We start from the raw sequence: 17,907 nt of genomic DNA, 5'->3' as shown, positions 1-17,907 counted from the left end.
GACATTTGTGGGTTTTCAAGCATGAACTGCGCATTTCAAGTCCTGCCACAACATCTCAATTGGGATTAGGTATGGACTTTGACTAGGCCATTCCAAAACTTCAAATTTGTTGCTTTTTGGCTATTCTCATATACACTTGATTGTGTGTTTTGTATCATTTGTCTTGCTGTGCTTCAGCTTACAGACATGGCCTGGCATTCTCCTGTAGAATTCTCTGATGCAGAGCAGAATTCATGGTTCTTTCAATTAAGGCAAGTCGTCCAGGTCCTGAGGCAGCAAAGCTTTCCCAAAGCATCACACTACCACCACCATGCTTGACCGTTGGTATGAGGTTCTTACAAAGTCTGATAACATTCACTATCAAAAATATGTACAAATAGAGAAAATCAGAAAGGGGGCAAATACTTTTTTACTGCACATATATATTATTTATTTATATTTTTCATATAGTGTATTGGTGCCATGGGCCTTTCCAAAATCACTCTCTGACATTTTGTTTGCACCTTGTTCAGTCATGTTACCTCGTTAGCCAGTTTTGGTTACTTTACAGTATATCCAAACATTTGGGGGGCGCAAAAAGTAAAGGGATAGCTAATTCAGAAGGTCAACGATCATAGCAATGAATAAATGATATATTGCATGTAATCACTGTGAAACTTCAAACTTAAAGAGACAGTGTAAAATGTTAAACGTAATGTATCAAATAGGTAGTACTTTTACACGCTGTAGAAACCACAAATGACTTTCAATTACCTTTTTTTGTATCAACATTGCTACCAATGAATTTGTTTTTATTTAGAGTCCTGGGACTACGTCAGCATGCCAGGTTTATTGAATGAGTGCAGGATGTTTATTTAAATGCAATGTTGTTTGTTAATTGATTTCTCTCATGCAAGAGAGTCAGGTTGCTTGATTTACCTCGAGCAGGAAAAGGGGGAGAGAAAGTTCCTATACTTTGTGTTTGTGTATTAAGCTTTCGGATATCTGAGGTAACGGTAACAACCGCGCCTTGAAAAGAGGAAGTCCCTATCAAGTGGTGTGGGGGGGTGGGGGGGGGGGGTAAAGACCTTGTGCTGCAATTACTGTCCCAACCTCTTATCTGGTGTTCCCTGGCTTTGTACATTTTCCAATGCTTGATAGTATGCTGACGCTTACCATGAAAACATGACTACACACGGATCAACTTCCAAATATGTCACGGTGCACTGACGTGATCCATGTAGTCGTCCTGTCAGTGTATTGTCAGGAAAGATTCATTTCCTTCCTCTTTAGGAGGATTATGGGGGTGCATCCCAAATTGAACCCCATTCCTACCCCAGTCCACTACTTTAGACCAGGATATGGTCCATAGGGCTCTGGTCAAAGTAGTGCACTATGTAGGGAATGGGTTGTCATGTAAAAAGGACCTGACTTCCCAGGTGGCAAAACTGGCCATAAGGATTAAGACCTCGTTGCTAATACTCGGGCACACCAATGACCAATAATACAGCTTTATTTATACAGCACATTTCAGACATGGAATGCAACACAATATTATTTTCAGGGGGGAAAAAAGTCAGTAAAAAAAACTATGAAAATAAAAGCATAAATATTTTCCACACAGCAGACATAAGAAACTGACACAAACTGAACAACTCAAAACACCCTAAGGAAAGAGAAAAGCAGAAAAAAATGTTTTATGATCTTTTAAATATGTCTACAGTTTCAGCCCCCTTCAGGTTCTCTGGCAGGCTATCCCAAAGGCTGGGGGCACAACTAAAGGCTGCCTCTTGGTTCTAGGCTTTGGGATAGTTAAAAGGCCAGAGGACCTGAGGGACCTACTGGGTGGATCACTTAAAAGCATGTCCAACATCAATCATGGATTGATTTAAAAACCAATAGAAGAATCTTCAAATGTATTCTAAAACTGACATAAAACCGATGTAATGCGAGCCCTCCGTTTGGTCTTGGTCAGTACCCACGCAGCAACATTCTGTATGTTTTGCAGCTGACCAATGACTTTCATTGGTAGACCAGACAGGAGAGCATTACAGTAGTTAAGCCTGCTTGTAATAAAAGCATGGATGAGTCTCTCTGTATCAGCTTGAGGGAGAAATGGCCACACCGTGGCAATGTTCCACTGTTGGTAAAAAGCTATTTTGGTCACGTTCCTAATGTGTGATTTGAAATTTAGTTCAGAATCTAAGATGACACCAAGGTTTTTTCTTTCTTTATTGCCCGTGAATGAAAATGTGCAGCTACATTCTCTCTCTGTGCTTTGGCACCGACAATAAGTTCGTCGGTCTTGTCTTGATTTAGCTGGAGGAAGTTGTGAGCCATCCAATTATTGAAATCACTAATACAATGTAATAATTTATCCGTAGAGCTAAAATCCTCTGGTGGCACAGAAATGTAAAGTTGTGTATCATCTGGGTAGCAGTGAAAATCAATGCTGTGCTTTCTGATAATGCTGCCAAGGGATAACATATAAACTGAACAGTACCGGACCCAAAAATTTAACTCAGATCTACAGGAGCAGCTACTGGCTAGGGAGAAGTAGCATTTGCTCAGGAAACACCCCAGACAAGGAGTCAAATATAAATTATGTAGATTTAGATTTTTTTCAACTTAGCGAAGAAACAATTGCATGCTTAGTCAGTATAGTGGTTGGTGTGTGCATGGCTGAATGCAAAGGCGCTTGCTAAGTAGCTGTCGGAACACATTGTGCTCACATAACCTGCCCGTGGAGCTGTCAACACTGATGTGCTGCTGACTCAGCTGTTTGACTGATTCTCTGGCCCTAAGTTTTATAGCGAGGAGAACAGGACCTCATCCTTTAACTTTGAGAAGTCAACATGCTGTGAAAAACAGGAAGACAGAAAAGGGAGAAAGAAAGAGAAATATGATGGTGGAATGTAACGATAAAGGGCATTTTGAGTTAGGGCTCCTCCACTGCTGTCTTGACAAAGTGCTCTTTGTGTGTCTTTCATAGTTCAGTCTTTGAATCTTTCCAACTGTACACTCTCTCTCTCTCTCTCTCTCTCTCTCTCTCTCTCTCTCTCTCTCTCTCTCTCTCTCTCTCTCTCTCTCTCTCTCTCTCTCTCTCTCTCTCTCTCTCTCTCTCTCTCTCTCTCTCTCTCTCTCTCTCTCTCTCTCTCTCTCTCTCTCTCTCTCTCTCTCTCTCTCTCTCTCTCTCTCTCTCTCTCAGCTGTCAGCTGTCAGCTGTGTGTCTCCTGCAGTTCTTCTGCACGGTGATATACTGCAGTAATGCCCCTTTAACGGTCAACTCCCCGCAGGGTGCTAAAGGACCAGAGCTATCTCTCCTTGACCAGCAACTCTCCTGAATAAACCGCTGCTGGGCTAGCCTAGTGTGTGTGTGTGTGTGCGTGCGTGCGTGCGTGCGTGCGTGCGTGCGTGCGCTGATGTTTGTCTAATAGAGCCAGGTGAGTTGCTTTTCTACCTAGACAAATGTCTGCCCACTGCAGAGTTTGCTTGTCTTCCATCTGTACTGCGCGTGTCTGCATAGAGTGTGTTCGCCAGTAATGCTTTTTGAAACATCTGTCTCCACAACTCACTTCACGAATGTCCCATTCCTAGTTCTCGGATATTGGGTCTCTCACCTTCATCTCGACGGCTCCATAACTCTGAAGGTGTCATTTTTGTATTCAGTCAGCCCAGAGAGCTCCCTCCCACCCTGGTTCAGGCTTTGCTTCTCCCCCGCAGGAAGGCTGTGAAGACGCCCGAGGCCCCGAGGACTCTGATCACACCCCATGGACGGGTGATGAATGTCAATGAACCCAAGTACGTATGTGGGGAATGGCAGGGGGATACAGTACACACACACACACACATCCACACTGTGGTTGTTTTCTCTCATACACACGCACAGATGCATTAACACACAAAGGGCTCTATTTTCGGCTGGCCGTTAATGCCTGGATCCGCAGTTGCTTGAAAAAGAGAGAAATTATAGTTTGAACGAAAACATGGGGGTTTGGCTCAGCCATAGCTGCTGGGCTGGCCTTGGGGAAAGGTGTGTCTTTGCACTAAATCCCACCCACTTAAATGACCTTCATCGTGCCTCGCTCTGGGAGCCAGTGGAGTGAGAGGAAGCCTCTCCAGCTGCTACTACTGCAACTAAAGTCAAACACAGCAGACATAGCCAACATGCACTGATAAGTGACAGTCATAAATAAATGGTTCTCCTGTTCAGGTCAGTGTTGACATTGTTGCCTTTATAATCAAGCTAGCAGAGTTGTGGAATCAAGTCACATGAGTTGGACTTGAGTCTGACTCAAGTCACAAATTTGATGACTTGAGACTTGGCTTGATAGAAAATAAAATCACTTGAGCCTCGGGACTCGACTTTGAAACTGATGACTTGAAATTATCTGGCCATGTTTTGTCACAAATTTTGTAGCACAGAGCCCGTGGATTACTCTCCACGCAGCCGGAGACAGTAGCCGCAACATCGCCCTTGCAAACAAATTTCAACAGATTGGCTAGTGAAACACACACACTCAGCCCTCTGATTGGGCCAGCTAACTATCAAACAACACAGGTCGGGTGAGCGAGCGAACAGATTGCTGATTTGCTGTGTACGACAAATGTCAAATTGTAGGGAGAGAGGATTGCCATAAAGGATAAATATGTAACTTCAGTGATCAAGAATACAAACGGTTTACTTTGCAAGCTCACTAGCAATGGGGCATCAAGCAACAATTACTAGGCTACTGGTCTTTTGGTATGTCAAATTTGCTTACAATTGATCATTTACAAAGTATATGAAGTTAGCATTTGGAATTTGTTGTTAAAATGTATTATTACTGTGCACTCTCCAAACTCCCGCCAGTGGAGAGCACTTTGTTCTCTTGTTGAAATGCTTGCTCTTGCTTTCTTTCACACGTTTAAATGCATATGTGGTAAAAAAAGATATTCCTTCTAATCCTACAATAATTGCTAACATTTCAACATTTCATCCCCACAACGTTTATTACAACACTTAAATATTACTGTTTCATGTTTGATACGATACATTTTAATTTAGCCAACCATTTCTTACCCTCTGAGTGGGCGCATGTGCTTATATGTACTTGTTTGAGGTCCTGTTAAACCAATTTAGCACACACACCTATCTATATAAGGTCACACAGTTGACAGTGCATGTCAGCAAAAGCCAAGCCAGGTCAAAGGAATTGTCCATAGATCTCTGAGGCAGAATTCTGTCAAAGCACAGATCTGGGAAAGGGTCCCAAAACATGTATGCAGTATTGAAGGTCCCCAAGAACACAGTGGCCTCCATTATTTTTAAATGGAAGAAGTTTGTAACTACCAAAACTCTTCCTAGAGCTGTCCACCCGGCCAAACTGAGCAATCGAGTGAGAATGGCCCTGGTCAGGGACGTGACCAAGACCCGATGGTCACTCTGACAGAGCTCCAGAGTTCTTCTGTGGAGATGGGACGACCTTCCAGAAGGACAACCGTCTCTGCAGCACTCCACCAATCAGGCCTTTATAACCAGACGGTTATGTGAATGCAAAGCGTCACAACTGGAGGAAACCTGGCACCATCCCTGGAGTCAAGCATGGTGGCATGCTGTGGGGATATTTTTCAGGGGCAGGGACAGGGACAGGGACAGGGACAGGGACAGGCAGGCTAGTCAGGATCGATGGAAAGATGAACGGAGCAAAGTACAGAGAGCTCTTTGATGAAAACCTCTAGAGCGCTCAGGACCTCAGACTGGGGTGAAGGTTCACCTTCCAACAGGACAACGACCCTAAGCACACAGCCAAGACAACGCAGGAGTGGCTCTAATTCTATGCGCCAAGCATTTAGCTATAATTTTTAATTAATTTTTAATTTATAATTTTTGCATCACAACACTGAAGAGTAAGAGGCCTCCAATTTGTTTTAAAGACTGAATCTTTATATTTACCACTTGGATCCTGTTTCAGTAATAATGAAATCAGACCTTCTTGTTGCGTGTCCGATAATCTACCATTATAATCTACCGTTGGTATACATCCACTGGCCATTCAGCCCTGGAGTTTTCCCAGACTTAAAGGCTTTAATTGCATCAAGAAGTTTCTCCTCTGTAATTTGGCCTTCACATGAGTCTTTCTGTACACATGTTAATTTTATATTGTTAATAGTAAAACAATCCATACAACTAGCTTTGGTTAGATGGAGGAGACTGAAATGAAAACATATTCATAAAGGACTTTACTTCCTATTTGAAAATATAGTTTGGTGAATCATGACTGAATCATTATTGCCCATTAGTTTGTAACAAGTTTAAATCAAATAAATTGGTAGTATTTCTATCTTAAAGAATTTGGGGCAATCTTTCTGGATTAAGTTCCTCCATTTATTTTTGTTTTTTCTGTAACTTATTTTGTGCCTCTATTTCCTTTGTTAAAATGAACTCTTTTGACCTAGATTGCTTTTGTTTTATAGATGAGTACTGAATTGTGTGGCCTCTAAAGGCAAATTGAAATGTGTCCGAAAAAAAAGTATGTTATAAATGATTCTGCTCTAGTTAAAAACAAATTATCATCCACTAGGCTTTGATTAAATTTCCAATATCCTCGCCCACGTGGAAGTTCTGTAAGAGTAATGTACAGTATATGCGAAGTATGTGATGATCCGACGGCACTCTGTCCCCAATCAACACTTTTTAAACTTTTGGTGCCAGAGAGATTTACATAAGAAAGTAATCAAGACGACTAACTTGATTAAGCCTCCGCCGTGTATATCTCACTAGGTAAGGGAATTTAAGCCTGCATATATCCACGAATTCCTTATTTCCTTAAGTGCCTGAGGGTGATTTCCTTTACGGTCCATAGAGGTAAAAAACCATGTTAAAACTATAATAATAATAGAGTTTTGTGTTGCTTGTAGAGTTGACTAAGCAGGACTAACTACAGCCTACCACTATTGTACAGACCAAGGCCATCGATGAAGGCAGGTTATCGTCCGCTCTGTATTCCACCTCACACATTGGACCCGAGTCTCAACCTCTGTCACCCCAAGGGGACACTGCAATGGTGTTTGTGACCATAATAGGCATTAAGGACAAAGGAGCATTCTGTCCAGCTGTAGCTGAGCGTGCTCTGTAATATAATGTAATTGACTCTGCCACATGTTAGCAGCGCCACCCCAAAAAATTCAAACATCAGTAGATCCATCATGTTCAAAAAAAGAGTCACGGGGTCTACCCTCCTCAGTTTCCTTACACCACACCTTATATCTCATAAAATGCGTTGTGTTTTTATTTGAGTACCTCGATTGCTTTGTGTAACTCTTGACTACCTCCGACGAGGAACTGCTTGGTCATTAACCAGTCGAAAACTGCTGGTTGGCGGTGACTGGTACATTAGCTCGGCCGTCGTCGTTGATCATCTGGGCCGTCTGTCTTTCACAGAACGCGCTGGTGGCTTCCATTAGCTTTGAGTTTATCTAGGTGGATGGGGGCGGCGGATGGGGAATGCAAGAGGTCAAGGTTCTAAAACAAAGCTGATTTTATTTCTAATTTTGTCTTTATACGTTTAGCTATGGTATGATGTTGTGAGATGGGCAGTGTAGTTCATGGTGATGTGGGTGGTAGGTAGATCCAGGTATATTATTCAGATCCATGCATATTATTCACTCAGTGGCCGTTTATTAGGTCCACCACCCTGTTCACAAAAATGGTTCACGCCTACAGACAGTGAGTCACGTGGCTGTGGCTTGCCAAATAAAGCAGGAAGACAAGCAGCAAGGCATTCAGTTACTGTTTTAAATGAACGTTAGAATGGGAAAAATGAGTTACCTAAGCGACTTCGAGTGTGGTATGATCGTCGGGTGCCAGGCTCGCCGGTTCCAGTATCTCAGAGCGGCCAGCCTCCTGGGCTTTATCGAGAATGGTGCGTCAAACAAAAATACATCCAGTCAGCGCCAGTCCTGTGGGCGATAACAGCTCGTTAATGACGGGTCCAAGGAGAATGGCAAGCTAATGGGCGGGCCACAAACAGGCAAATAATGTCACAGTACAACAGTGGTGTGCAGAACGGCATCTCGGAACCCACAACTCGTCGGTCCTTGTCACGGATGGGCTATTGCAGCAAACAACCACACCGGGTTCCTCTCCTATCAGCTAAATCCCCCTTCCTACCAGATGTTAACGGTACAGGCTGGTGGTGGTGGTGTAATGGTATGGGGGAAAGTTTTCCGGCAACACCAATTGAGTAACGTTTCCATGCCCCTGAGAATTCAGGCTGTTCTGGAGGCAAAGGGGGGTCCAACTCAGTACTAGATGGGTGTACCTAATAAAGTGTATGTCTCTGGTCTTACCACTTAATCACAATCTGTGTGGGTGCACCTACACCTGGCATCTTTAACATTTTGGAAGGGGAAGGGTTTATTTGACCCATAGACTTGGAGGCATTCAGACGGGAGGGTTTGTGTTCTTTGGTCTGTTGCCAAAGAGTATCCGCCTTGGTTCCGCCACTCACACTAGTCCAAACATCTCAACCTCTCCCCCTAAAACCAAATTGAAAGCTGGTCGGAGACCAGCACTCAGGCGAGATTTGGTTTTGGGTTGCTGAGATAAGGATATACCAAGTTAATAAAGATTTGTAATTGTCTCCTTACTGGATCAGAGTGCTCTGGAGTTTGTATATGTACTTGAGTTTACCTGAGTCTTCATGATGAGTGATACGAGTTCCACACTGATGGGTCTGTAGCGCGTGTACAGTAACATTTAGTCTAAACATTGAGACCAATGCAGATCAGATAACATGGTGTAGTGGCATTTGTTTCAAAGAGATGTTTGTGTGACTTGGCCCACACGAGTCACTTTGGTAAGTAATACATCAATGGTCTATCTAATAATAATAATATGATCCGTAGGCTGGATTTCAATCTCACAGAAGACGGGGACAATAACACCATCGTCTTGGATCTGGAAGTCTACAGGTTGGTATAATTGTTTGACACAAAACATGACCAATGTTCATGTCCAAATAGACTTACCTTATATACAGTATCCCCCCCGTGTCAAAATGGAAGTCCTTTTCCCACGGTTTTGTGTGCAGGCATATGGACACTTCCCTGATGGATGTCGATGTTCAACCAACGTACGTCCGAGTGACCGTCAAAGGAAAGGTACTCCCCTCACATGTTGGATGTTGTATGTTGCAAAGTCTTGAGTTGTAAACTGTAGCACAGTTGGTAGAGCATGGCGCTTGTAACGCCAGGGTAGTGGGTTCGATTCCCGGGACCACCCATACGTAGAATGTATGCACACATGACTGTAAGTCGCTTTGGATAAAAGCGTCTGCTAAATGGCATATATATAAATCAGCTAGCTAACTTCTGTTTATCGTGAAGATGTGTTTTTAGGAGAATGGAATTCTGCTGTCCTTTCCTACTCCATTGTTGTACAAGGCGTACGGCACATTCACACGACTCGTGCTAGAATGACTTTGTTGCAGGGCAAGCCGTTGTCTTTCAACGGAGTGAGAGGCGAACCCAGCAAGCACTGTGGCTTGCGTAAATCAAGTGACAGGGCCTATTGACAGGATTTGAGATGGGGAGACTGTTGAGAGGGATGAATGGTGAAGAGGTGAACTGGGGGATATCGACCTGCGGCCCATCTAACATGACTATTGATGCACTTTTCAAATGACAAATGTATGTCACAGATAAGGATTTAGTATCGTAGTTCAATTGACCTAAATACTTTCTAAACCGCTCCGTTCTTCCTCACCAATCTGTGCATGTCAAGGCTATTCCCCTTTTATTTTCTTTGCTGCTATAACATAGGCTGTTGTTCTTCATTTGCCGTTCCACAGACTGTGTTGCTTTGCGCATCTTCATGTCATATGTTTACATATGTGGCATAACAACGCATGCTCTTTTAGTGGAAGCACACGGAAATATGCAGGGTAGAATGAATTCGCACTTTTTACAAAGAGTGTTGCTGGGCGCCGACGATTCCAACAGCTCGTCCTCCTACACGCTGCATTGGGTAACAGTGGGAAAGTCGCCAGGCAAACTGCAGGCAGCCGTTCCAGTGCTGCGATTACACTCTGAGTTATGGCAGCCTGGCAGTATTTTTCGCAGGCGGTACCATTTGTGAGATGCAACAGGCTTTTTTTCCCCTCACTCTCTTAATTCTAGAAGTGTAAAAACACGTGTGAAGTCCCTCCAGTGTCATTCTGGTCTCTCGTTACCTCATGCTTGTACGACACAATCACACTAAAACACAAATGCGTGATTAGTTAATTCATCAAAATGTTAAACATGCCACTAAAATGATGAAAGGAACCGCAAATCAATGCGTTCGGGAAGATATTGGATCTCCAAACATTTGTTCAACTATGGTCAGTAGGGTCGTTCCACCCCAAAAATCTTTGATTTCATCTAATTAACATTCTATCAGAAAGAGCACATCTTTAAGTTCATAATCATTAACATTCTATCAGAGAGCACATGTTGAAACTTGGAGAAATGTTGGGATTAAGTGGGTTAAAGTCTTCCTAGAAGTCATAGAGGGTGCGTGGACGGACATGTCAAAATGCTACATTTTGGCACTTTATCAAACCATTATTCATATAAAACAACAGATTTATTGAATTGTCCATGAAGTCCCTATATTACAGGGCACTTGATTGAATATAAACAGGCTTTTAATATTCAATATTGGTGTACAATTTCTACTTAAAATATTAAAAGGGATGCAAAAGGCACTCATTTTGTATGACCCAGTATCTGATAGTCTCTTGTTAGAGCACTGCAAACGTTTAAAGGTGCAGTGAGGTCCTAAAGAGTCTGATTGTAAAAACAAAATGGGTCGGCTTTGGCAAATGTAAATGCCACTGAGTTATTTGAATATTGTGGGAACCGACCACTGAAACAGCCACAGTGTAACTCAGCGGCCGTTACATTAGCCACAAAGTACCCTCCTTTTTACGTTTTACGTGCCTCACTGTGGGCGGAAATAGTTATGGCACCTCAGCGTGAGGTCATTTTCTGCCTATGTTAAGTTTTACGTGCCTCACTGTGGGCGGAAATAGAGATTAAGTAGTGCACCTTTAAGAGGAAAGTAAGTTGTGGCACCTCAGCGTGAGGTCATTTTCTGCCTATGTTAACTTTTACGTTTTTAGAAACATCATCCATCCAACGTTAGTTAGCGAACTGCCATTTTTGCCATACATCGGACTGACATCTAGTGTGCCGTCACAGGGAGTGAATGTTTATCTTTGTGTCCGGTCATGGTCATGGTTGAGAGGTGCAGTCAGACAATCTCACGCAACCAGGCCAGAGTGAACTTTAAGCCTGATTTAACAGCTGTTTGGTGATCAATACATTCCAGGACTGTAATTTTGTTTTTGTTATTAGATTTTTTTTTTTAATCTTGGAGGATTACAAATGAGGGTGATGAAATGTTGGCAGTTTTCCTGAGTTTGGGGTTCTTGCTCTCCAGCTCAGGTGCACTTCAAGCTGTTAGCCTATTTATGGATCAATGTTTTATGCCAAGTATTGTTGGTCTGATTGGACCCCAGGGGATTTATCCGATGACACATCACATCACGGAATGACGGAGGCCTTTAAAATCTGTTATTAAAATTAACTAATTTAGGGATCGGAGGAAATGTATCTGAAGAGTCATTCGGGGTGTGTATATCAAGTCCACTTTACATTTCGACGACCTGTTACTCTCTGTCTGTTACAGGGACTCTAGTTTTAAGTTAGACGTTTTTTTCTATGTGGTCTAATTTTGGTGGAATTAGGAGTGATTGATGAATTCAAGTGTTGCACAGTGAGATATTCAGCAAACTTTTCCAACTCTTCCCGTAACTCTTGTCTATAAAAAGCCCCACTAATGATTAAAGTCATTTGACATACTGTAACTTTGTCGGTGTTGGAACAGGGCATTAATCTTAGTAATTAAACTTGTGAATAATTTACACCACAGATTTTTCAGCTGGTGCTGCCCGCAGAAGTGAGGCCTGACAGCTCGACAGCGAAGAGGTCCCAAATCACCGGCCACTTAGTCCTCACAATGCCAAAGGTACTGTATGTAGTAAAACCTATCCTGGTCCTCACAATGCCAAGGGTATGTAGTAAAACCTATCCTGGTCCTCACAATGCCAAGGGTATGTAGTAAAACCTATCCTGGTCCTCACAATGCCATGGGTATGTAGTAAAACCTATCCTGGTCCTCACAATGCCAAGGGTATGTAGTAAAACCTGTCCTGGTCCTCACAATGCCAAGGGTATGTAGTAAAACCTATCCTGGTCCTCACAATGCCAAGGGTATGTAGTAAAACCTATCCTGGTCCTCACAATGCCAAGGGTATATAGTAAAACCTATCCTGGTCCTCACAAAGCTAAAGGTATGTACAGTAGGGTGCTGTCTTTCGGATGGGACATTAAACGAGTGTCCTGACTGGTCACTAAAGATCCCATGACACTCATTGTAAGGGGTGTTAACCCCGGTGTCCTGACTCTGTGGTCACTAAAGATCCCATGACACTCATTGTAATAGTAGGGGTGTTAACCCCGGTGTCCTGACTCTCTGTGGTCACTAAAGATCCCATGACACTCATTGTAAGAGTAGGGGTGTTAACCCCGGTGTCCTGACTCTCTGTGGTCACTAAAGATCCCATGACACTCATTGTAATAGTAGGGGTGTTAACCCTGGTGTCCTGGCTACATTTCCAATCTGGCCCCCAAACCATCATGGCCACCTAATCATCCCCAGTTTACAATTGGCTCATTCCTTCCCCCTCCTCTCCCCTGTAGCTATTCCCCATGTCGTTGCTTTAAATGAGAATGTGTTCTCAGTCAATTTACCTGGTAAAATAAGGGTAAAAAATAAATAAATGTCGTCACACCTATCCTGCTCCTCACAATGCCTAAAGTATGTAGTCAAACTTATTCTGGTCCTCACAATGCCAAAAGTAGGTTCTGTATTCCTCGTATGTGTGCATGATACTATAATATATTTAAGAGATACAGTACACTGATGAAGTAATCTCTTTGGAAACAGCATGTGTATTATTAACCCAGCATTTTAATCACTTACACCTCAAATGTGAAGTGGCATTAACCTCAATTTGAACCCAATGCATCCACATGGAGATTTTTAAATTCCTTATACTTCAATTCATGTTTTATGCATGAATATGTGCAGGAGTTAAATGAGAGGGCATATTGATACAAAGATAGATACCCTTCACTGATAGACATCCATCACCCTCGTGTGTCGTGGTTAGTTTGAAACATACACCAGCTTCCGGGTAGCGGCAGGGTAGTGGTTAGAGAGTTGGACTAGTAACCGGAAGGTTGCAAGTTCAAACCACAGAGCTGACAAATCTGTCGTTCTGCCCCTGAATAGGCAGTTAACCCACTGTTCCATTGAAAATAATAATTTGTTCTTAACTGACTTGCCTAGTTAAATAAAGGTAAAATAAAAATACATTTGAGTGAATTTTCCAACTATCATGTACATTTGGAAAGTATTCAGACCCCTTGACTTTTTCCACAGCCTTATTCTAATGTGGATTACATAATTGTTTTCCCCTCATAATGACAAAGTGAAAACAGGTTTTTAGATTTTTTTTGCAAATGTTTTAAAAATAAAAAAACAGAAATACCTTCAGACCCTTTTGCTATGAGACTCGAAATTGATCTCAGGTGCATCCCTGTTTCCATTGATCATCCTTGAGATGTTTCTACAACTTGGAGTCCAACTGCGGTAAATTCAATTGATTGGACATGATTTGGAAAGGCACACACCTGTCTATATAAAGTCCCACAGTTGGCAGTGCATGTCAGAGCAAAAATCAAGCTATGAGGTCGAAGGAATTGTCCGTAGAAGGAATTGTCCGTAAGATAGGATTTTGTCGAAGCACAGATCTGGGGAAGGGTACCAAAAAAATGTCTGCAGCATTGAAGGTCCCCAAGAACACGGTGGCCTCTATCATTCTTAAAAGGAATAAGTTTGGAACCAACAAGACTCTTACTAGTTGAGCAATTCGAGGAGAAGGGCCTTGGTCAGGGAGGTGACCAAGAACCCGATGGGCACTCTGACAGACCTCCAGAGCTCCTCTGTGGAGATGGGAGAACCTTCATAAAGGACAACCATCTCTGCAGAACTCCACCAATCAGCCCTTTATGGTAGAGTGTAGAGACGGAAGCCACTCCCCAGTAAAATGCACATGACAGCCGCACCTAAAGGACTATCAGACCATGAGAAAACAAGATTCTCTTGGTCTGATAAAACCAAGATTGAACTCTTTGGCCTGAATGGTAAGTGTCACGTCTGGAAGAAACCTGGCACCATCCCTATGGTGAAGCATGGTGGTGGCAGCATCATACTTTAGGGATGTTTTTCAGCGGCAGGGACTGGGAGACTCGTCAGGTTTGAAAGATGAACCGAGCAAAGTACAGAAAGATTCTTGATGAAAACTTGCTCCAGGGTGCTCAGGACCTCAGACTGGGGTGAAGGTTCACGTTCCAACAGGACAATGACCCTAAGCACACATCCAAGGCAACACAGGAGTGGCTTCGGGGACAAGTCTCTGAATGTCCTTGAGTGGCCCAACCAGAGCTCGGACTTGAGCCCGATCGAACATCTCTGGAGAGATCTCAAAATATCTGCGCAGCAACGCTCCCCGTCCAACCTGACAGACCTTGAGAGGATCTGCAGAGAAGAATTGGGAAAAACTCCCCAAATACAGGTGTGCGAAGCTTGTAGCATCATACCCAAGAAGACTTGAGGCTGAGTTCGCTGCCAAAGGTGCTTCAAGTAGGTACTGAGTAAAGCGTCTAAATACTTTATATAAATGTGATTTCAGTTGATTTTTGATTATTATTATTATTTTTAACTGTTTTTGCTTTGTAACTATTGGGTATTGTTTGTAGATTGATGAGTGGGAAAAACGTTTTAATCCATTTTAGAATAAGGCTGTAACGTAACAAAATGTGGAAAAGGTCAAAGGGTCTGAATACTTTCCGAATGCACTGTACATCTAGCTGGTGTTTCTTTGCATCGGCATGACAGAAGGGTAGTGTGTGTCGTTCTTAACAACAGATGATGCACAATCTAGAAGGTTCTGCTCAAGACCTACCTTGTCACAACACAACTGATTGGCTCAAATGCATTATGAAGGCAATACATTCTACAAATTAACATTTAACAAGGCACACCTTAGTTAATTGAAATGCCAAGAGTGTGCAAAGCTGTCAAGGCAAAGGGTGGCTAATTTGAAGAATCTCAAATCTATAGTATATTTCGATTTGTTGAATAAACCGGTGCTGTACATATTCCAACCAGAAGCCATGTATTACAGGCAACATCTGCGCTGAGCTAAAGGCGAGAACTGCCGCTTTCAAGGAGTGGACACTAAACCGCAAGCTTATAAGAAATCCCGACACAAATCATTGTCGCCATTTATTCTGATTCTAGACTGTGGTGATATAATTTATGAATGCAGCTGCCATTGTATTGAAGCCACTGGATGCTGTATATCATAATGCATTATGCTTCATTACGGGTGATGGGTTCAGCACACATCACAAGTCTCGCAGATCGATGCATTGCATTCTTTTTGTCCAAAGCCCTCTTGTGTAAACTACCAGCGTACCTCACTTCTCTGGTAACCTACAGAGATACTAGCGATCAGACACAATCTCAGTTAACTCTAGAGATACTTTTGATCTCGACAGAGTTGGGTAAATCAGCCTTTAGCTGTTTTGCACTTTGCTTGTGGAATTGTCCACAGAATTCACTGAAATTGAATGAATTTGTCCATCTGAAGCAGTTCAGACAGCTACATGAGGACCTTTTTAAGGAAGATTTTTTTTGAATGATTCTATGATTGATCTTATGAGGTGAGTATCCCAAAGAGTATCCAAAAGATCATCTTTAGCACTAAAATAATTTCAAGCAATGAACGAACAATGACCTTAACGCTGAAGAGGGTCTTAATGTTTTTGGGAAACTCTGCCCTTATTTGCAGAAGTCAACCACGATTTCTGCGTCTATGATATGTTCTGATGGAAATACATCTTTTTGTAGGCTCAGGGTGAAATCAAAATGGCAACCCCTCATCCTCCCAAAGTTTCTCAAAGCAGCAACACACCTGAAGAGAAGACAAGGTAAACGCTCCCATTTATTTAGATGATCTTCCTTTGTTTTAACGTCAGATCTTACCCTTTAAAGGTGACATTATGCCAGTGGCGTGCCGTGGGCCTGGGGGCTGGGCCTTCAGTGAGGTCCTACACAGTCCCACCCAAATTAATCCACCTCTTATGACCATCATTATGATGCCATGGCTCTAGACACTATACATTTAGACAGAAACGTAGTATAAAACCAGGCGTTGCGTCACCTTGAAATTGACATTTTTATTCATAGAATTGCAGGGGAAGAGTACAATACCTTTTCATTGTGCAGCTCCCATTGCCCTGCACGCTTGTTCTTTGAGCTGTAGATCCACTCGGGTGTCCCCAAAAGTTTTCAAAAGCACCATTGCTTGTAAGTGCCCAGCCGTGTCTCATTGCTGCCTTGGTTAGACAACTCAAGTTTGCAAAGCCAGTGTGGCTCCAAACACCAAATCTATCACTTGCAAATAATAGGCATTCCCGGCAGTACAGTTTGCAGTGCTTCTCGGAGCCTGTGAGCCATTGATAGCGCTCGTAGTTGGAACTTTGAAAGTGGCGAACGAACCCCTTTCCCGCCTGTGACAGGCTTTGTAGCGTCGGCGTCGGGCGACCTCTCCTGACAATGTCTAACTTTTCTTGAAAAGTTTGTCTTGAGAATGGCGTTATAATTATATCCTCGACCAAATCGATATCTTCTCCTCCTTCCGCCATTGTGGGTTGAAAAAAGAGCTTAGTAGTACGCAAATTAATTAGTTTATCAAATTCAGTTTCCTAGTTCTGAGGTTTGCATATACCTGCCCATATAGGACCTGCCTCTCAATATTGGTAATCCAATCAAAAGACGTGCACGCACTACGCCTGCTAGCTGGCTCCTGTGTAACACTGGAGCCAGCCAGCAGGCGTACAATAGCCAACTCTAAAGCTGATTGGTTGACACTCAATTTTCATTTCCATTCACTTTAAGCTACAAGCGTCCGCACTGTTGATTCTGAAGGCCTGAGGGCAGATTTTAGACCCCTGGCAACACATGATGGCTGAATATGATTGGATAAAAAATCTAACATAAAGACCAGCCCTCCAAATCTCAACCTGGGGCTGGAAGCAGTGCAACCAAGAGGAAAGCTATGGAATGAAGAGTATAACTCTTACTCTGGGGAATAATTTAATACATTTTTTTGGGAAAATATATTTAAAAATATATATATATTCTGATGATGTTTAGGCCAGCAGAGAAGGCCTTGCTGGCCCTGACGGCCCACCACTGCATTATGCCAGGGTAATTAATAAATACCATTGTTTAAACTTGTAACAGTGTACACTATGGTCCTGTGTAGCTCAGTTGGTAGAGCATGGGGCTTGCCACCTGCTACTGTTAGGTTGCTTTGTATAAAAGTGTCTGTTAAATGGCATATGTATTAAAATAGAATTTTCTGATTAGTAAGTCTAGGCGGCTTTTTGTGCAAATACTGCAAAGTGAGAGCAAAAAATCCCATAAGGGGAAGAATTTACAGGGTCCATCCATTGGATGTGAAGTAGCTGATGTAAAGACTGACCTTGCCAAAGCATTGACTCAAATTCCCACTACTCTGGTATTGAATAAGCACCAAACAATCCAGCAATGCTATGCTAAAAGTAAGCATACTTTTCATGACCACTGTCTTCACCCCGCATTTAGAATGCACACGTCTGCTAGTGTTATGGTTCTCAATCTTCCACATTTACTGTGTCCTAAATGGCATCCTATTCTCTTTATGGTGCACTACTTTTGACCAG

General features: G+C 42.7%; 1 protein-coding gene across 2 annotated transcripts in view; it reads left to right on the top strand.

Annotated features, from left to right (window-relative positions):
• dnaaf11 (dynein axonemal assembly factor 11) overlaps positions 1-17,907 on the top strand; it is a 55,180-nt gene that overhangs the window by 19,472 nt on the left and 17,801 nt on the right. For both annotated transcript variants that reach the window (XM_052477342.1, XM_035800594.2), the window contains exons 7-11: positions 3,703-3,780; positions 8,869-8,934; positions 9,054-9,123; positions 11,939-12,034; positions 16,049-16,128. In XM_052477342.1, the coding sequence (XP_052333302.1) occupies positions 3,703-3,780; positions 8,869-8,934; positions 9,054-9,123; positions 11,939-12,034; positions 16,049-16,128 (390 nt within the window). The remainder of the gene's footprint in view (positions 1-3,702; positions 3,781-8,868; positions 8,935-9,053; positions 9,124-11,938; positions 12,035-16,048; positions 16,129-17,907) is intronic.

Source organism: Oncorhynchus keta, chromosome 23 (genome assembly GCF_023373465.1).
Source record: "Oncorhynchus keta strain PuntledgeMale-10-30-2019 chromosome 23, Oket_V2, whole genome shotgun sequence".
NCBI classification, from domain to species: Eukaryota; Metazoa; Chordata; class Actinopteri; order Salmoniformes; family Salmonidae; genus Oncorhynchus; species Oncorhynchus keta.
Note: the sequence above shows the minus strand (reverse complement) of the source record. Positions and strands in the feature narration are given on the sequence as shown.